Source organism: Pelecanus crispus, chromosome 13, assembly GCF_030463565.1.
Source record: "Pelecanus crispus isolate bPelCri1 chromosome 13, bPelCri1.pri, whole genome shotgun sequence".
Taxonomy (NCBI): Eukaryota; Metazoa; Chordata; class Aves; order Pelecaniformes; family Pelecanidae; genus Pelecanus; species Pelecanus crispus.
This window is the reverse complement of record NC_134655.1, coordinates 9339176-9360074: the sequence shown is the minus strand read 5'-3', so window position 1 is coordinate 9360074 and position 20899 is coordinate 9339176. Positions and strand designations below refer to the sequence as shown.

At 47.2% G+C, this 20899-nt stretch overlaps 1 protein-coding gene across 1 annotated transcript in view; it reads left to right on the top strand.

The window, feature by feature from the left end:
• The first annotated feature begins 8428 nt into the window (after positions 1 to 8428).
• MAMLD1 (mastermind like domain containing 1) overlaps positions 8429 to 20899 on the top strand; it is an 83189-nt gene continuing 70718 nt past the window's right edge. Inside the window, exon 1 of the mRNA XM_075720779.1 lies at positions 8429 to 8451. Coding sequence (XP_075576894.1) covers positions 8434 to 8451 — 18 coding nt within the window. The 5' untranslated portion in view covers positions 8429 to 8433. The remainder of the gene's footprint in view (positions 8452 to 20899) is intronic.

Genomic DNA, 20899 nt, shown 5'->3' with positions numbered 1-20899 from the left:
TTGGAGGTGTGAGCACAGCAGAAGGACCAAGAGAAAGTCTTAAGGAGTAGTAGGGCCAAATGAAAAAAACACTGTGCAGGAATGCGTTGGGTGATCAGGAGATGGGCAGGAGAACAAGAGGACCTCGGGGGACGGGCTGAGAGAACACACATGCCCAAGCTCCCAATGGCTCACGGTGGTGTTCTCCTTTCTTCCTAAGCGTCACAAGTGCTGGCAATTCAACTGCCACTCTTGGCCCCAATGAACAGTGAGTTACTATCCCCACCATCCTTTTGCACTTGCACGTTGCGTAAGTTGCTCGTGACAGATCCGTACCTAAAAGTAGTTAAATTCAAGCTGTTTCCTGAGCTATATGAGGAGTCTGAGGCTGTACCTCTCTCATAATTTAAAGATGCTCTGTGAAATCTTTTGACTAATTTCCTTGCGGGGGGGGCGGGTAGTGAAATTTCTCAGGACAGTGCCTTCTTATTAATTTTGATAACAAAATGTGTAATTCTGGATGGATGCCATAGTTGTACAAGTCGTGCTGATACTGTATTGGACATAAAAATGCATCTTAATATCTGGTATTCGTTCCTGCACTGAAGGGAGGTAGAGCTTTATTTTTTGGCTCAAGAAACCTGACACTAGTTGAGACAACACACATTTTTGTACAAGGCTGCAGCCGCTAGCAAATGGATGCATATTTATATGACAGGATATGCTCAGTAGCCCTGGGAAACCAAGATTTGAAATCAATAATTTCTAGTAAATCGCAAACTGACATTGGCAACATCCTAGTCTGGCTGAATATCTGTATCATCACAGACTCTCTTCTTTAATAAACAGAACATATGATCTTTCATGCATTGGTTTTGCATTTTCTTGACAACTGCGTAAAAGTATAATTTCTATGCTTGATCCAAGGGATCTCTGACAAAGGGAAGAGGGTAACATTTGTTTCTGTGGGCTTTATGGTTTTAAATCTCGAGGCCAATTCTGCCATCAGGTAGTTTATGAATATTCATATAAATTGTTTTGAGTTGAAGAATATGTAACTTTGCCATGTATCTGGCATGGAAAGAATAGTTTGACAGTCACGAAATAAGAGAATGCTGTAAAAAAACAGTGTCAGCTCTAGCAAAGAGAGGACAACTCTAGGAACGAAAGGGAAAATTAAGGAAGAAAGGTGTGTGTTTCCTGAGGGAAGCAAAATGATGTGATCCTATCTTGAAAACAATTAATATAGAACCATTTTTGCAGGCTTAGATATTTAAAGCAATTTGGAATCTCTTGTATCAGGTGTGGGCCAGAATCTGCCTTTCTGGTGACTTCCAGAGGAGCTGAGGCAGGTCTGTATGTTCCTGATCAGTGCATGTGTGTATGACCTGTACGATCCAGCAGGGAGAAAACAGCAAAGCTAGAATTATTACTAAGCTTTTTTTGCATTATTATACCTTCTGAGTGGTGGCTTACTTACAGTCAGGTACAGGAGTCAAGAAAGAGTGTGCTGTTGCCCAGGCCTATTGCTCACTTGGAAATTTGGCAAGTGACGCCTGTCACTGTTTGCTCCTGATCCGATACCCCTTCCATGGGCTGGAAGCTGCTTTTGTGCCCAGTTGGCTGCTGGAGCTCCACAGCAACTGACAAATGTGAGAACGCTGCCGAATGTAACACTTGGAGAAAAGGCATCTCCTGGGTAGTGACAGGCATTGCAAACACGGGCTCATTTAAATGATGCCTGTGTGTTTGCATGTACACTTTCGGTTGAGCATATGATGGCTTTATTCTTAACTGAGGCTGCAGGTGCGTGTGCAGCGGCCTCAGCCCTGCCACCCCACGCCCCTACAGCCCAACACCTTCAGTGAGGAGCGCCAGCGCGCCGTCTCTGCTCACCGGGCAAAGCCAGCAGCAGCCGTGCAGGGAGCACAAGTCGTAAATCAAGAGGGAAGACGTTTTATGCACAAGTCAGAACTGGAGAAACGCCATTAATTAGCAAACTTTTTCAATGTATTGTTGCTAACAATACAGCCATTAAATGTGATAGTATGTTCACTTGTATCATCTTCTGTATTTTTAATGGAAAATCTTAGCTGCAAGACGATCGGAATTGAAATGACCGTAAGTCCTGTACAAAGACAGTTAAACATGTTGGTCATAATTCAGCCTTTCTGCAGAATATTTTGGCCTTGACAAAGGCGCATCAGGTATTTGATACTCTTCTAGCACTGCTTCCTAGCCTCAGTCATGGTGGAGATCTGCGCTCAGAGCACTTTGCAACTTTGTATGGCCTGATTGCAAGTAGAGATAAAGAGCGGTAAAATATTGCAGAGCTTAAACACTGCAGGCTGAATTTCGCTTAAGTGAAAATGATGACATCAACAGACTTTTGTTTAGATTAAAAGATTTGGAGTAGTGGTCTTGAGTTTGGGATGTCAGTAGGGCTGGGATTTTGCCTCATGCAAGCAAGACTTGATCACACCGGTGCTAATAGTGCAGATGTGTCTGTGTGCTTACCCAGGCACTCAAGTAATCCCTTCAGTTTCTGAGAGAGTCATACGTAGTGTTAAGCATGTGCTTCAGTGTATCTCTGAGCTATGCAAATAATTGGTTTCTGTATTTAAAATATAAGTTCAAAAAGTAGATCAATTTGGAACAAGCATTTGGCAACCAAGCAGACATTAACAGCACGATTTTAACTATACTTTAGTAGAAGCTACATGCTTTATGCTACGTACCTTTCTATGAAAATATGAAGAAATTACTAATAGCGTTGTCATCTCTTAACTCCTAAGCACAGAGGTTCTGGTTAGATCTGTGTCTGGTTTTCTGTACAAAAGACAAAATCGGCATACACTTTGATTTATATAATTTCCTAAACTAGTTCGTGTACTCACTGAAATTTAGCATGCTAGTCCATCCTTCGATGATTTTACCTATACGCTCTTCCATGGACACTCATGTAAATAATGACCTACTGAAGGAAAAGCTGATCAGCTGTGTTCTTCTTTCATGTCCAAATCAACAAAGGCCATGCTTGAAACCCTTTAGTTAGCTGCTCACAAACAAAAGCTTTTTCCTTGAAGCTTCCTATTTTCCTGAAAGTAACGTTTCTTTAAAAAAATAGAGTTGATACATTAACAATTACACATAGTTTTCTACATGACTTATAAAATTACTTAATGTAGCAAGCATTACTGAGGAAATGAAAATTTTTATTGATGCAATTTATCTATTTTCAGGTATTTCCCGTACACTTTTACTAGGAAAAAACAGGGCATCCAATTAAACACATTCAGAAATGACCTGAGATGCTGTTTGACTCAACCCATGATGTTACTGATGCTAATAGTATAATGGGTTTCAGAAATTAATTGAAATTTTGCATGCATTAGAAATCTCATCCCCAGTATATTATAGCGTACTATGGGGGAAGTACACAAAGGACACAGGCCCTCCCAGTTCTGAGCATCAGCCAGTTACAAACTGTCTATCCTTAGGAAGCAACTTGCTAAGAAACTTGCACTGCTACGTGCAATTTGTCCTACAATTGTTCAGTAAAGGTTTCTTTTCTGTCTTCTGAAACATCAGCAATGGCCCATGGTCAGAGACAAGATACCAAATTAGCTAATCGCTGATCTAATCTAGCATAAGAAATGCAATACTGACCAGTCAAACCTAAGGTTCATCAGGCCCAGTATCTGTGCCTTGAAGTGGCTGCTGCTAGACCCTTAGGAAAGAACCTGCTTTGTACACAAGGCATGGACAGAAAGAGTCCTTCCTCCGCTCCTGTCGCCTGCCAGCTTCCAGCATTTGGCGGTTCAGAACCAGAGGTCACATCCAGACCTTGGTGTTAAACAGCCGCTGATGAATTTGCCCTCCCTAAGTACTTCCAATCCCTTTTGAACCCATTTATTCTAAAATGTCCATCCATGGTAATGATCTCCGTAGTTTAATTAAGTACTTTTTGAAAATGGATATCACTGATATCCAGAAGAAAAATACTGGTTAAGTGTACCTTTGATCTGATGGGTATTCTTATGTTCTTACTTATATTACACTGACTTGCAATTATGCCACAGTTGTCTTCATTCCTTGAAAGCAAACACAGTTCGATTTGTGTGGGTTTTTCTGTAGTTTTCTGTCAGAGGAATGATTTAAGCTTTTTTTATATTCGTCCTTATCACCCTGTTTATGTTTGGCCTAATAATTATCTTTGCTGTGGGATGGAGTTACCCACATCTCAGTTTATACACCACTCCCTTGAATTTTGCACCTCATTCTCACATGCTAAGGGTTTGTGTTTTGGGTAGAATTAGGACAAAGACTTGTTTTAGCTTAGGAAGACTTGTGTGTATTTGTTGCAGTTCATGTGATTTTACTCCCTGGGAGCTTTGCTTTTCGTTTTATCTCCCAATAAACATACACTCAAAGTGTATTTCAGCCAGAGCCATTGATTTTACCTGATTTCAAGTCAAAAACATTCAAGCAGCAAGCATCACGTGATTTCCATCTGATTCTGGGTCACTGACAAATTTGTGATTCCTTGCCCTGCTCAGTCGCTGCTTCCCTTCAGTGTACAAGGCGTGCCATGGAGCACCCCTTTCTGCTCGGACTTTCGTTGTCCTTACCGATGTCAGGAACACCCAGAGGCCAGCTGGGGAGTCGGGCTCGGTTCTCCTGGGAGAACAGAGTCCCAGCATTAAGGTTACCTGGACGCTCAGTTTTTAGCATGTTTAGTTCACACCACACTGAAAGACGCAAATCTTTTCTCCAGCCCGCGGCCACCTCGTATTGGCAGTGCCCGTTGCCCACACAACTCATCAAGATTGGCTCTGAGTGCGTGATCCTTTCATTTTGTGAACACAACATTGGGCAGTTCTTCAGTACACTGCAGCTTTCCAACTAACAGTTCTTCTTCTTGAAAAGATGCCGCTTTTTCAGAAATGGAATATAGGACAAGCATCAGTCCTTTTTGGTTGGTTGGTGTTTTTTTGGTTTGGTTTTTTTTTTTCAGAAAAGATACAGTTCAGTGCAATCCTTTCATCAGTTTGTTATTTTTTAGATGCAGTTAAAACTTCTCAGCTCTTAGACTCTGGCTTTTGAATAAGACATCTCTATTTGGAAAGAAATGACGCTAGTTTTATTAAGTGAACAAAGCAAATTATATTTTCTACGGATATTAAAGATGCTAAGTAAAATATGGCAAACTACTGTAAAACTGATAAAGAACAGGATTAATCCCAGCCAGTCACGGCCAGGGTCGGTGCCCAGCCTCGGGGGAAGCATTTGAGGTAGTAGGACACATTCTGGCAAGCCTCAGCCTGTGGCCATAACAGCAGCCTTGATGCCCTTTGAATTGCCTCTTTCTGCAGAATCCCACAGCTCACCTTTTCAAAATAAGACAGAAGCACAATAATAAGATAGTCTGCAATTTGCTTAGGGTAGGCCTAACCTGGAAAGATAAAATGCTGCCTTGAAGAAGCCAGTGAAAGTTTTGTCATTGATTCCAGAGCAGCCAGGGACTCCCCCAGGTCAGCTATAGTAAATATGCCTAAAGAAAGGGCTCATAATTTAATCACCAAAGACCAAAATTGCAACCCTGAAATCCCCTGCTTAGCCACTACCCATCGCTGAAAATGAGTGATCTCTGCACGGGTGTTACTTTTTTCTTAAATGCTCACACTGCCTGGAATTGGGCTTCTGCGTACGCCCAAACCTGTCCTTGTTGTGACACCGTTGAGCACCCCAGCACTCACAGCTTTGCCTGGTCGGCCCAGAGCCCCACACTTGGCAGCATGGGGATGCTTGGCACCAGGCTGCCAGAGTGAAATCCAGTCCTCCAGACCTTGTGCAGCTTGAGCTGCTTGAGCTGGTAGGGTCAAAAAAGGAAAATGTTGCCACAATTCTGTTGCAGACGAACCAACTGATAAAAGTACTTGTCTCAATTTGGTTTCCGTCTGAGAGTGCACCCCACCTTACAGAGGAGAACACAAACCACTATCTGGCAAGCAAATCCCCTTCACAACTAAAGACAGCAGCATCATTCCTGCTGCGTAAGCAGGTACAGGCAGGACTCCTCTACACCCTACTCATGTTGTCTTCCTTTTGGGGAAGTCCTTTGGTCTAGTTTTGTGAAGTGAACAAAGCAAATGACAGTCCTTAGGACTTTTGCCATTTGTCAGGAACTTCAGATGTCTGGCAGGAGTCACGAATGACGTGGCTTGTCCAAAACTTCTGGACAGATGACTAGTGTGCACTGGAGGTGCTGCATAGAAAAACTGACACGGACCTACCACGCATTCATCATCTGATCGTGGTGGTGTCAGTAGGTCCAGTATATCCGCAGAATCTGGGAATCCCTGTGTCCCCCACACGTTTCATACATGCATATTTTAGTCCAAAAAACTCCGGGCAGATCGATGGGAGCCCTTACACACACACGTATACCTTCAGGGGAGGGTTCTAGACATTGCATACTGGTCAGACAGCGGCACCTCCTTGCAGGTGGAGCTTAATTCGTGCATGATGAACACGTGTCTCCACTGAGCTTGCTCATCTTAGGTGACTCGGGCTCAGCATGTTGGCTCTTTTAGATCCCATGCTGATGCACTAATGCTGTGTTTGAGGCCTAGCACCTCAGGCAGGGTTGTAGACTTGATCTGGGCAGCCCAACAAACCCAAACATCAGGTGTTGACACGCCTCCCCTTAGACGCTGAAACCTTTTGAGACCAAGCCCTCAAACTCTGTAGAATTCAGGGTGCTCACACCCGCACAAGTTTATTATTTTTGTGCTGCTTTTTTTTCAATAGACAAAATGCATGGAAGTAATTTTAAATAATATAGAAGACAAAATCATTAGAAAAGCAAACCAATAAACTTCCAAACAATGCAAACTGAAGTAACACAAATACCGCTCAGGGGGGTGGGCCCGTTGTTACAGCAGTCACAGGAAAGGTAGAGGCTTCAGCAAAGATGAAACCAGATTTTTCTCTGTTGATGAACTGATACTCCTGATATTTATTAACTCGGGGTACAAAGATGGGTTTGGTCTATAAGTTAACTGCAAGTTGAAGATGATTGCTGTGTGGAAAACTTTCAGGAAAGTGAGGCCAGATTCTGGCTCCGCTTGTATGTATTTGGCCACAGTAATTGAGTTTTATTCAAATAACTTTCTTCTTAATTTTATAGACCATAATTTACTAATATTACTACTTTAGGAATGATTAAAAAAATTAGACATTTTATTAGAAATGGTACTATGTCTTCCGCATCACATCCATTGAGTCAGTGTACCAGGACAGGGTTTCTAGCATCTCCAATGCATCAGGACAGGAGTGACAGTCGTACTGATTTAGCAAGGTAGTGAAATGAAATTATACCAGCAATTATTTGTGGACCCCGTGTGCTCTCCTAGCTGCCTGCAGCCTGCTCTTCCCAGTCCTTTCTGCACAATCCAAGAGGAGGTCTGACTAGGTTCTCAGCGTTCAGTTGATGGTCTGTCAAAATTAATATTCAGGGATTGCAGCTTGTAACAAGCACATTATAGTCATATGAGAAATGTGTGGTTTTATGGGAGCTCTCTGTTCAGGATTGCATCTGTCTTCAAAAATACACGTACGCAGCACAAAGGGGGAAAATGAAAGAACTCTACTGTTTCCTTCTTGGTAACCTGGGTTCACCTGTGTGAGATGAGCTTAACCCTTTTATGAATGTTATGAGTGCTGAATATCGTATCATCATGGCATAAAGAGACAGGAAGCTACACTTTTTTAAAGAATAACTCAAACCTTTACACTTCATGCCTCGGGCTATCTTTTCTGTGATTTGTACACTTTGATTTGGGAAAAAAAAAAATCCATTAATTGCCAGTATATTTCTGAGCTACTCTACTTCTGTGCGGAATGAACTTGAAGCCCTACAAAGAAGGCGCTAAACATGCCAAGCAGCTTTTTGCGTGTTAAAATACTGTCCATAGGCTGCATGATTTTCGCCTTCGTGCACAGAAGGGGGAAAAAAAAAAATCGTTGGATCTGTGAGGTTTCTAGTTTCTAAAGGGAAGAAAGTGTTACTTCCCCTTTAAGCCTGGAGCCGTGAGAGAGAAAGAGTGTGTGTGTGTGTGTGTGTGTGTGGAGTGTGAGTGTGTGTGTCTCCTCCTCTTTGAGTGACACAGCACTTAGATATGCCTATCAGTAACTTAAACCCCACAAACTCCACCTTCTAAGTGAGGAAGCTGTGGGTTGATGGAAATGTAGTGAGCAGATTGAGACAGACAGTGAATCATTAGCAAACTGCAACGCCAGGATGAACTTGTCTGGAACCTAAAAGGAGAAAACAGTCTGAGAGTCCTTTGCGGTGCTGGGTTTTGCTAAATACAGCCAAAGTGGATCTAAAAGCCGGCTGATCCCCAGTCCAAGATGCTGCTGGTTTCCCAGCGGGTAGAAGCACCACGCATGGAGCCACATATTCCAGTAAGTAGCATTTGAAATCGATACGGACCGCAAAAGTCGGAGTCGATTTAAAAGGACTTAAGCACCCTCGGAAGAGTTGCTCGCCCAGACGCGGCTGCGGCCGGAGCCGCTCGCAGCCGGGGCTGCAAAGTTTGCAGCCGCGGTTCCAGCGGGCGCCGGCCGCTCCGTGCGCGGGGCTGCGCCGCGGCGTTCCCCGCCGGGAGACCGCAACTCGGGGGGCAGCTTTCGCCCTCCTTTCTGGTGAGAGCTGACGGCCGGCCGGGGAGAGGAGGGAGGCTGCCGCTTGCGGCGGGAGGGAGGGGGGCCGGGGGCTTGAAAATGGTGGCGAGGAAGGTGATCTGCGGGGCGGGGCGGGCTCCGGCGCGGCGGCCGGGCGGGGGACGCGGCGTGGGTCCCCGTGGTGTGGGTCCCCGTGGTGTGGGTCCCCGTGGTGTGGGTCCCCCGTGGGTCCCCGTGGCGTGGGTCTTCTCCGCGGCGTGGGTCCCCCGTGGGTCCCCGTGGCGTGGGTCCCCCGTGGGTCCCCGCGGCGTGGGTCTTCTCCGCGGCGTGGGTCCCCGTGGGTCCCCGTGGCGTGGGTCTCCCGTGTGTCTCCCGTGGGTCCCCGTGGCGACGCGCGGGGAGGAGGAGGAGGAGGAGGAGGAGGAAGAGGAGGAGGAGGAGGTGGGTGCTGCCCGCCCCGGCCGGGGCCAGCGGGACCCGGGGGCCGCCGGCGCCGCCAGCTCGTAGCATCCCGGTGCAAACAGCCCCGCGCTGGGCTCCGTTTAAACTTGGACGGAGCAGGCAGGGGAGGACAAGCCCGTCCCCGCGAGGGGACTCCTCCGGGAAGGCGTCACACGCGGAGGGGCCAGTGCTGGTCTGCGTTAGTGGTGCTTTTGGGTTGGTTTTTTTTTTTTTTTGAGTAACTCCCGGTATTTGTGTCGGCAGCGGCGCGCCGGGTTGTTTTGGGAGCCTGAAGCGCGCGTTAGCTAGGCAGGATTCGGAACAAAAGCCCGGCCGGAGCCCTCGGTTGTTCCTGAAAAGCGAGCGCAGCCCCGCGCCCGGGCTGCGTGCGGGTGCGCCCTTCTGGGAGGGGAACGGCCCAAAAGCGAGGGAGACGCTGCGAGCGCGGCGCCTTTGCCACGCTCTGCGAGGCTGTGCGTGCGTTTGCAATAAAACGCGTGCTGACTCACGATTTAAACTGTTTTGGTTTCTCATCCCGTGATTAAGATCGGGGCTCGGAGCAGTTGCAGGGTAAACAAGGCGCTCGCGGAGTCGCTCCCGGCTCCCCGGCTGAGGCGGGGGCTGCCGCTCTCCCCCCGGCCGGCGGCGGGCCCTCCCCCGGGCCCTCCCCCGCCGCCGGGCCCGGCCTCCCGCTCGGCCCGGCCAGCGCCGGGGCCGCGGCTTTTGTTCGGCTGTGCCGGGCGGGGGGCGGTCGCCAGGGCGACTCGGAGGGATCCCGGGGAGGACGGCCGCTTCTTGGAGGAAGACGGGCTCCGGTTTCCTTTCACGCCGCTCCCCCCCGACAATAAATTAAAGGGCCGCTTTTGTTGCCGCCGGTGCTGCCGGCGGGGGGAGCGGCGGGCGGTCGCCGGGCAGCGCCCCGGGCAGCTCCCCGCTGGGGTCCGCGGCCGCCTCGCCCCTTCCCGGCAGCGGGGGAGCCCTGCGGGCAGCGGCCGCTCGCACGGAGCCTCCCGGCACGGGCGCTGCACGAAGAGCCTGCCGCCTCCTCCTCCTCCTCGGCACCGGGGGGGACCCCGCAGGCCCCCGCCCCGCCAGCGGGGAGATTAACTGCGTCTGGCCCCTTCCCCGAGCCGGGGGCGGAGGCGCCGGGCTGCCCCCGCTGCCGTGCGGCCGCCCCGGCTTGGAGGAGGAGGAGGAGGAGGGAGGAAGGGGTGTGGGAGCGCCGGGAGGGGCGAAGTGCTCCCCCTCTTATATAACGTGAGCGCTTCCCTGCTCCTCCCGCAGTCCCCGGGTGATGCCCGCGGTCGGGGGATGGGGGTGCGGGGGGGGGAGCCTGCCCCCCCCGGAGCTCCCCCCCTCCCCGGAGCTCCCCCCCCCGGGCCGAGCTGGCGGGCACATAAAGCTGCCGATGTGCGCGGTGGAGCATATGGTGCCTCCGGGGGAGAGGGGGCCGGAACGGCCTTGAACCTGCCGGACCCGCAGCTGTTCGCTGCCCCGCCCCCGCCCGCTGCCCGCCCCGGCACCCCCGGAGACGCGGGGGCCTCGGCCGCCTCTCCCCGCCGCCCCCAAACCGGGCTGCCCGCCGGAACCTATTTTTTGGGTGTTGCCGGGCGAGGAGCTGGCCGCAAGTGGAGCCCCGGCGGGGCGGGGGGCGCCGGCGGGAGCGGGTCCGGGTCCCGGTGCCGGTGCCTGTCCCGGGGCCGCCGGCCCGCGGCCGCGCTCCCCGCGGTAAAGGCGGGCGGGAGCGGTCCCGGGTGCCGGTGCCGGTGCCTGTCCCGGTGCCGGTGCCTGTGCCGGTGCCGGTGCCTGTGCCGGTGCCGGTCCCGGGTCCCGGTGCCGGTGCCTGTCCCGGGGCCGCCGGCCCGCGGCCGCGCTCCCCGCGGTAAAGGCGGGCGGGAGAGGTCCCGGGTGCCGATGCCGGTCCCGGGTCCCGGGTGCCGGTGCCTGTCCCGGTGCCGGTGCCTGTGCCGGTGCCGGTCCCGGGTCCCGGTGCCGGTGCCTGTCCCGGGGCCGCCGGCCCGCGGCCGCGCTCCCCGCGGTAAAGGCGGGCGGGAGAGGTCCCGGGTGCCGATGCCGGTCCCGGGTCCCGGGTGCCGGTGCCTGTCCCGGTGCCGGTGCCTGTGCCGGTGCCGGTGCCGGGTCCCGGTGCCGGTGCCTGTCCCGGGGCCGCCGGCCCGCGGCCGCGCTCCCCGCGGTAAAGGCGGGCGGGAGAGGTCCCGGGTGCCGATGCCGGTCCCGGGTCCCGGGTGCCGGTGCCTGTCCCGGTGCCGGTGCCTGTGCCGGTGCCGGTGCCGGGTCCCGGTGCCGGTGCCTGTCCCGGGGCCGCCGGCCCGCGGCCGCGCTCCCCGCGGTAAAGGCGGGCAGGAGCGGCCCGGGTAAGCCAGGCGCCAGCACCTAAAAAAGCAGCGATCTAGTTGCGGCACTGACCATTTTCAGTTCTCCCTGCCATATGTTTGGAAGGGCGGCGGGGGGGGGGTGGGGGGGAAGCAATTTGGGAGCGATGCTCGCAGCTGAAGGGAGGAGGTGGGCTGAGGGAGCCAGATACGAGGAAATTCCATGTTAGGAAAGCATTAGCAAGGGGTGACTTCTAATGTTTTCCTGCCACTGACGTTGACAGTGACACACATGTGTGGGTTGAAATTGGAACGTCACTGACTTTTTAAACTCAACCAGGAAATAGTCTGTTGCTCAGGGATAAAAAACAAATAGTATAGATTGTAAGGCAGGTAACACGCACTTAACAGCTCCTCTCGAGTGCGTGAAAAGCTGTTTAATGTTTAGAATTGAGCGGCTCAAATTTAATTTAGCTTTTTATTTTCAGAGGGTTTTTTTTTTTTAACTTGAGGGGTTTTCATCTCTATTTTTAATCCTTTTAACTAATACTTCAGAATCAGAAAAGCAAATATTGACAGGGCTTCACTTTTAGTTCCTTGTAACTAAGCAGTTCCAACCTGCAAAGTCTCTTGGATTTTTTTTAAAGCTCAGGTAGTTGTTAAAGGGTTTGGGGGGGGATTATAATTACAGGAGGCAGTTATGGTTTTTTAAATTCTTTTGTATGGCTGCCTGTTACACAGGTAGAAGTGTTTTATAAATATGGTGTTTGGTTTTTTAACCGACCTTGCTACAAATGTTACAATGTAGCATTCAGAGAGTTAAAATGGGATTAGGCAGCTATTGTGCTAGATGCTTTCTGAACATACAGGAAGATTTACTGGAAGAGTTCATGATCCAAGGTGTCAGGCTGACGCTCTTGCCCTGACTTGGATGGTCGCTGACCTGCCTGGATGCAAGTGTAGGACAGGGATCGACCTAGGAACTGGCATCATGAGAGAGACAAAAGTTAGGAAGGCAGAAGGTAACACAAGGGCAAGGATAACAGTGAAATTCCTGAGTCATCCTGTAGGTTAAGTACAGTGCAACTCACGGGTTCCCAGTCATTTAATCAATAAATGTTCTGTGTTACTTGCTACTCTGATGAAAGTCGCCTTAAAATAACTTTTATGAGTACGTAGCCATGGGAAAGTGAAGTAAATCTTGCAGAAGCTGTGACAAATGGATTTATCCAAACGGGGGGGATGGAGTAGTAGAAGGTTGTCTGAGCTCCTTAAATAGGGAAAAAGGCAGGATCCCCAGGTTTTCATTGTTCCCTCGTGCTGGCTGCTTCTGAGCGTCAGCGTTTTTCAACATTTAGGCAAAGGTGACTGTAAGTTAGGATTCATTAGTAATTGGTGAGGTCTCCAAATAAAGATAGCTATATCAGTTTAAATGATGCTGGCGCCTCTCCAAGGAACCCTCTTTATATCCGACACATTTGCCACTCACTTCTTTAAGGAACAATTACTATTGTACACTGCTATTTTTTCCTCTATAGGAAGAGCAGTAGTGTAACTCATTACGAAGGTTTTCTACCTGATGTTCCAGTTTGACTTGCTATGTTAAAAGAAAAAAAAAAAAAAGTATTTTGAACTGAAGGAAGCAGAAGACACACCAAGGCTTTGCGTTGAACTGTTTTATATCAATATTGATTTTTTAAGGGGGTTTGTGTTATAAAGAGGGAGCTTTTATCCCCCTGAGCTCTTTGGCAATTATCTTCCTGCCATAAATGTTGATACGCACATAATGGATGTAACTAAAAAACCTCCTTATCCCAGCAGAAAAGGCTGACTGTTTGTTGGAGCAGAGAGAATGCTGAGAGTGTGAATAGACAAACCCATATGTCGCTGGTGAGAGAGATAAATGATGGACGAACAGGAGTTGGTTACTATGGATCAGCACAATAAACCAATTCCCATCATACACCTCTCTTAATAATATACCAGTTTCAATGCCATTGACGGGTAACCTAGGTAGCACCAGTCAACTGTAAGTTTTTCAACTGTTCTTTTATACATCTCAAAGAACAGTTGGGACTGTTCTAATTTTTTCAGATGTTGAGTGCTAAAATTATGCAGAACTTCCTTCCTTGCCAGTAATTTTGAAGGGGAACTTCAGAGCGTTGCTGTAAAATGCCAAATGTGCACAATACCGTTGTGTACTCGTAGTAAGTTTTGTTTTGTGCATCCGTAAAAGGGGGGTGCACTCAAAAAGGCGATTGCTTAAGAAATACGTGAGGAAGCTGTTTAGGCGTTTAGTACTACCCTCATTAGTGTTGCTTTAGATTGGACCGGATATTGGAAGGTACTGGAGTATTGTTTTAAGTGAAAATAGCAAAAGAACAGTGCTGTTCTATTTAAAAAAACAAACAAAAAAACCCAAAAAACCCCCAGCCCTGCAGAATAGGCGGTGATCAATAAGACAATTTTAACTTTCTGTAACCCGTTTCAGGGCTGCCAGCAGCTGAAGGGAAACTTTGCAAAACAGTCTGTGCTTGCATCACGATCTCCTTCCCGTGTTCTTTATTATTACTGCTCGCACTTTGCACAGAAAACTGAAGTCTTTGTCAGTTAAAGGTTTCGCTTTATGTCCTTGTCTTCTGGTAGATAGTTTTCATTGCAGTTGCTATGGACCGGCCTGTTAGCTCTGTTCAAAACAAAATTCTGTCTCAGGGCTCTTGGGATAGGACTCCATCGTTTTTGAAGTCACCAGTTGCACTACCAGAGAGTGATGCAGCCAGCGAGGGATAACTACCAAATGCAAATGAGCTATGAAGAGTCTTTTATTCCTCTTGGGAAGCCTCTCACTGATAATAATTTTCATTTTTTAAATGGAAGAAAATGTGTTACTAAGTCATTACTTTCCTTCAAGAGGAAAATACTTACTCTGCGCAGCATTTACTTGCAAAGCTGCAGTAGCTCTTTCAGAGCTGTTTGCTTTGGTGTGGATCTCGGATGAACGGAAGGGTGGTCGTTAGGCCGGGCGGTAGGAGAGTACGCCAGTCTTTCTCCTGTCAGGGCCCAGCCTAGCAGTCCTTTTCATTTTATAGCAGATGAGACTCAGATTTGATCCTAGAATTCAGGGCCTAAGGAGCAGGCCCTTGAGTAGGGAAGGGGGATCGTTACGTGCCCCCCATGCTGCTCGCTCTCGCCGGTTGGAGGAAGCGAAATGGAAATGAAGCAGGGCAAAGGATATTCTCTGCGGGCTGAATTTTAGCTGGCCCTTTGCTCCCGTGGAGGAACAGTTGTACCCAAAGGGTAGAGCAGGGGACAGAGTTGTGGGTTTCCTTCCTCCCCTCCCTACCACGCACCCGGCCGGCTGGACTGGGAGCCAGGGAGCCGGCCAGGGAGCGCGAGGCCGGTGGCCGCTTCCGTGGGGCCGGCAAAGTGCTCGTGGGGCCCAGGCGTGGGAGATGCGGGGGTTGCGGGATTTTGTGTGGCCCTTTACTCCGGGCACTGCCTGATGGCTACGGTGAGCCATTGATAAGCGCCGGCCTGATGAAGGGCTGCTGCTCACGGGAGGCTGGCGTGCGCCCCGGGCTTCGCGCAGGGGCTGCCGGGCTGGTCGAAATTGCTCTTGGGAATGGGTGGCCGGGCTGAGGAGGGGGAAACCAGAATTCATCATCATATCCCATGCAAAGGGAGGCGTCATATTATGACTTGTTGAAATCCGCTCTGCTTTTCCCTGCAAGGGACTTGGCAGTTTTATTGATAAAGAAGTGTTACATAAGTACCCCATCAGGCATGTCCTAATTTGTTAATAATTGATGATCTGGGTAGTACAGAAATACCGACGGTGTTAATGCACTCCCACGCTGATCTGCAATCTCCGCAAGCCCCCTGTTTTGCTTTTACTTGAATTGTAATCCAGGCTTTTTTCCTTTTTTTTTTTTTTTTTCCTTTTTTCTTGTGAATTTACCTGGTGATCCAACCGCAGCTGCCTGTTGTGCTTTCCCGTTCAGGCAGGGACAGCTGGGGGCTCAGCCTGTCGCAGGCATGATATAGATTACCTCTGCAGGGGAGGGTGTTAACCACGTTATTGTTTCACCCCATGTCAGGCAATCTATTGAGTGGCATCAGCGTTAGCCCAGGGGGAGGCCAGTTTTTTGCACCTTCCACCTTTGGAGGCAAGGTGTAAGTCAAGTGGGACGGACGCGGCGGTGCGTCTGCAGTTCCTGCGCCAGGATTTGTCAGCGCGGGGAAGCCAGGGCGCTTTTTGCACAGCACAGAGCAAGCACCCTTCAGGTTCTCCCCTTCTGATAACAGGCTGTATTTGCATGGATTTAAAAACGGGCTACTTCTGTCGTGCCACAGCTAGAGAGAGCGGAAAAAACATTTACTTCTGTTGACACGCACAAAAAATACTTACTGGATATCATCCACATGATCTGGCTGCCTCTTTTGTCTTGCATTGTTTTTCTTTTGCGTTTCTGTGGAAGTTTCTTTTTCTCTAGAATTAAGTATCTCAGAGCTCCAAGCAGGTTCGGGAATTACACCTACCCGGGACGTATCTATTTATTGTTTTCAGACTAACGCAGCGCATTTACCCTGTTGTGGGCAATGAAATCCATTACCTGCATTGAAATCAGAAGCAGCAAGGTAACTTTCTAGTTATGTTGTGAAATACAGTGCCATTGTTCGCTTTTAATAACGTCTCAAGGTTGATTATACGGCGGTCAGAAGCCTGTTCTGCTGTGCAAAAGGCTGTCTTTAATTTCAAGTGGTTGGTCCTGATCAGGCAGTCCGAGCGGCTGCAGCAACAATTGCTTGGAGCTCTAAATCACATTTGTCACAAGATCTGCCTGGTAGTACTGGCTGCTGGAGGACTCACGCCGACTTCGGAGCGTTACCCTTGGGTTGGATTGCAGTGGCGAGGGGCTTGCCAATCTTGCCTGTTCTTTGTGCCTAATTCTGAAAGACTGGCAAGCTTTATGCTATGTTTTCTGAAGAGGGCCCAGCTTTACTAAGCTGCCTGTCTGTCAGGGATTAATTTAACCTCTAATTACTACATTTTCTTCACAGTTTGCTGCACATGAGCGTGTTATAACAAAAGCACAAAGAAGTATGTCATTTTATTTAGCCACTACTCTGAAATTAATTTAGGGGGTATAGAGTCAGATCTGACACACTTGGTGTTAAAATAATTGTGCTGGCATTAGAATTAAAGTACATAATCTTGTTGTTTCTAATGATACAACAGTACTAGTGTAAATAGTGTTGTTAACTCGTTAGTCATAGCCACAGTAATAGAAATGATATCTAGTTACAGAGAAATACCCAAACAGGCATGGCAGCAAAAGTTTCCCCAAAATAATTCATGGTTTCCCCAAAATAATGTACAGTTTCCGCTTGATTCCCATCCACCATTTGGGTTGAGGATTACACGTCTAAGGGTAGTTTGTTGTTTTTTCTAAAGAGGTCTTCCAAATTGCAATAAACAAACATTTACGATGGCTTGGCTTTCTTCCAGCCTGGATAATGATTTTCAGGTTGTCTTTTTTTTTTTTTTTTTTTTTTAAAACATGCGGCATCTTGGGAACAGTACAAAAGGCCATATGTCCTCTTCTGCCTGCTCACACTGACATCAGCGATGCCGCAGTTCGCGTTGCATTGAGAGCAGCGTGTAGTCTTGAAGGAAGGGAGCGAGTCTGTGTCTGTTATGAAACATAGGATGACTTTCTTCTTTTCCAGTTCTGTCTTTTGTAATATTTACAACAAAGTGGGTTGTTTTTTTTTTTTTCCTTTGGGAAGGTTTGGATTGGGAAATGCAGCCTACCTCCAGTTTAGATAAATGTAGTTAAAAGAACTGTTGTTGTTACATAAGAAATTTGCAGTAGCTGTCTCTTCATTCTGCCCCGCGTCCATCACCTCTGAGCAGGCTTGTTGAAATGACTTTGAAAATCTAATTTCTCACCTAGGGTTGGATCTGCAAAAGCGTTGGTTATGCACTGACAATTTATTTCTAGTGGAAACAGAAGATTGGTTGTATATTTCTGTGTCATGCATTTGAATTATGAAGCGTGGGCCCAACTCAGTAATTCTCCTTCAGTAAAAACCGTAACTGCGTTTGATGGGAAACTTCTCCCAAAGATTCCCCAAGGTCAGACAGGACACAGTTACGGAGTCAAATCTTGTACTCCCTTTCTCAAAAGGAGAATTAATATGGCATCATTATCCAGGCTTGTGACAACAGTGACACAGGATTGCCAAAAAGACTAATGGAAGGAGATGGATGATTGATTCTCTTTAAAGTAGTAGATCAGGTTATTTCTCTGAATTCCTTCTTCAGTGCTCTCAATTCCCAAACTGTAACCAGTTACTGTAATTATTTACTCTAATAACTTCCAATCTACAAGTAAATTGAACATAAATTAAGACCAACTGATGTAAGGGACGGGACGGTTGAGTGAGCTGGCAGTGAGGTATGGAGACGCTTTTGCTGATCGGTAGTTACACGAGGTGGCTGTTCGATAGCTGTGTGGAGTGAGGGGTAAGTCCCTGCTCTAATTTTTGTGGATATGAGTTTTCATATAATAATCTGGAGATTTCCTAAGGTAGAAGCCAAGCCCGAATAATGCCTACTCTAATTTCAGAACTGACCAGAGTTTTTTTCAAAGGGTCTGAACATCTGTGGCCACGCAGGCCTCCAGAGGTGGAGGCAATTTTTGGAGTAAATAGTTCCCAGGTTCTTACTTGTCCATTGTAAAATGGGAATAATGGTGCTTTATCTTAACCTTCACACTAAGGATCCTTAGGTAGTTAAATGTTTTGTTAAGCATAAGTGCTTGTTACTAGCTGAGGTCTTTAGGGACTTTTCACATAGTTGGAAATTATATTCAAAATAAAGGCAGGTACATTTTACTCTGAGACCCTCTCAGTGTGAATGACAGGTTTATTTCTTTGCTTTGGCTATAACACCAATGCAGGTAGATTCCACCCCCCCGCCCCCCCCACCATCATCGCATCATAGTATCTTCCTTTTTGCTGAAGCTTCAGAATTTGATACAGGGGAAAACAAAATATTTAAAGACAAAAATGGCATCTTCTCTCAGGCATGTATTTTAATGTTTTGTTCTCTGTCACACATCTTCATAGGTTAAGTTTTGGGCAAAGATAAACAAATGGATGTTTTATGAAGGCATTTGTCATACACAGTTCCACTCACACACAAGAGGCTTTTCCCCCATACATTAGTATGTAATATCTAGCATGTAAACATTTTCATTAGTTTAAGAATAATTATGCAACACTCATTTCATGGTTATCAGAATAGGTACTGAGTATAATTTCATTTTGCTTTGACTAATTACTTTAAATCTTACTAGGATTTTCACAATTCCAAATTTATATACAGAAATAATTTCTGAATTCATCCAGTGTTTCAGTAACCCAGTAGATCATGCTGATGGTCATCTACTGTTAAAGACTTCACTTTTCCTGTGCCTTTGACTTACTTATTTTCTTAATTAACTGTGTTGATTTAAAGTCACACAGACTGAAAAAAACCCAAGCATATACAATCTTGCAGTTAGAAATACAGGCAAAAGGTTTTGATCTCTGAATGCCAAATGGTGACTCATTAAAAAGGAATTTTTGTTCCTCCCTTTTTAAAGGGTTACTCACTACCAAGCAGTAAATATCTAGTTTTGATGCTACTGCATTGAAATGCCTGACATTGTTGGTGTATTAAGTCCAAACTCTGTAAGATTATTTGATCGCAGGCTCCATGAAGTTTTGTTTTGTTGTTTTTCTTGATTTAAAAAAACTGTTGGGGGATTTTCTTCAAGCTTTACCCTGTCAGTGTGAGTACAGTCTAACATAAAATAAGTTTGGATTTTAGTAACAGAGGACCCTTTCCATACTTTAAGCAGTGGGTCATTCAAATTATTTTTCAACACACTGGACCATGCAAGCGCTAATTTCTTTCTAATTTTGCATTGGGTAACATTAGACAAGGACATTGGAATTTGTCTAAATCAAAAAAATTCCCTTTGTCTTCTACATCAAGGGTTGTGTGCCAAGCATTTTCTAATATTGCATTGCATAAAGCTGAAGATAAATTGTAGTGAAGAGACACAGTCAAAATCCAACCAAAGGCATGCCCTTTTTCTCAATTTCCATATTAATCTTGACTCTCTGAGCCATCTCCTTTGTCTTCCTGTTCTTACCTATTCTACACATTTGATGGAAGAGCACAAAGGCATGTTTGAATCCTCCATCTCTTCTCCTCTTCTTATTTATAGATTGGTTGGTTTGAACTTTACATAGCGTTGGAAGGATGTTTTCTTGGTTGCAGCAACACTTGTGTTTGACTTGAAGCAGAAGGAGAGTGCATTTGGGCTTTTCAGTCTTCATGAGAAGTGATTCTTGGTCCCTGATCCCAGAAGGTAGATCAGCCTTAATTTCAAGTGAAAGTCCTGCATCTTCAAATAACTTCCCATGTCAGTTAAAGTTCAATATTCTTGAATTCCAGAGATACAGATGAGTCAAATCTAAAGTTTAGGGCAAGTGTGAAGGATGTAAGAGAAAATGTAGATGCTGCTTCTGATGCCACTCTCCCCTCCCCTTCGGGGCTCCTACAGTCTGTCAGCTGTAACGGAGTGATTTGATTACTTTGTAGTGTTAAGCTAAAAGAATAAATCTAAGTGCCTTGGGAATGGGGAACCAATCCAACAATCAAAACCAAACAAGTTAATAAATGTGAAGCATTTCTGCACGATGCTGCTGCAGAAATGCTACTTCCAGAGATGCTTGGGGGCAGCCATGACTATTGGACCAGTCAATTAGTGTAAGTATGTTCACTGTACCCACCACCATTAATTGGATGCTGGGGGGTGCGCTCAGTGTTTTGAAGGAGAAGTGTATGTCTTCTGTTGGCTATAAATCATGAAAATCTTGAATGTCACAGGCTGAACTGTTTATTGCTCATCCCCTCGCTTCCCAGTCACTCTAACATACCTGGAAAAAGCTTGACTTAGGCAGTCTTAATTGCCCTTTCTTTAAAATCATTCTGGCTCTACATGTCATCTACAAATTCTTTTTTTTCCCCTTGACAGCTCTTCTCTCCCCATGCCCCAGCCCCTCAAAATCTAGTCAGAAATAGAGCATTTGAGTGACTGTCCACAGAGGCAGTTTGAAATCCAAATTATCCACTCAGACTGGTTTCTGATGCCCACGTGCCAGGCTACGTACAGTCTGGGGTCATTTGTAAGGACAGCGTGCACGGAAATATTGTGAGCTACAGCAACAGTGTCAAGCGCTGTTGTGTAAGAAACCCCCTATTACTTGCCCGCATGGAACTGATTTTGGATGTTGGTACTTGTGCAGATAAGGCGTGGATTAATTACTAGAAGTCTTATGCCAGCCTGTAGCTTCAATTTTATCATATCTAAGAATGGCAGTAATGGTGAACTAGC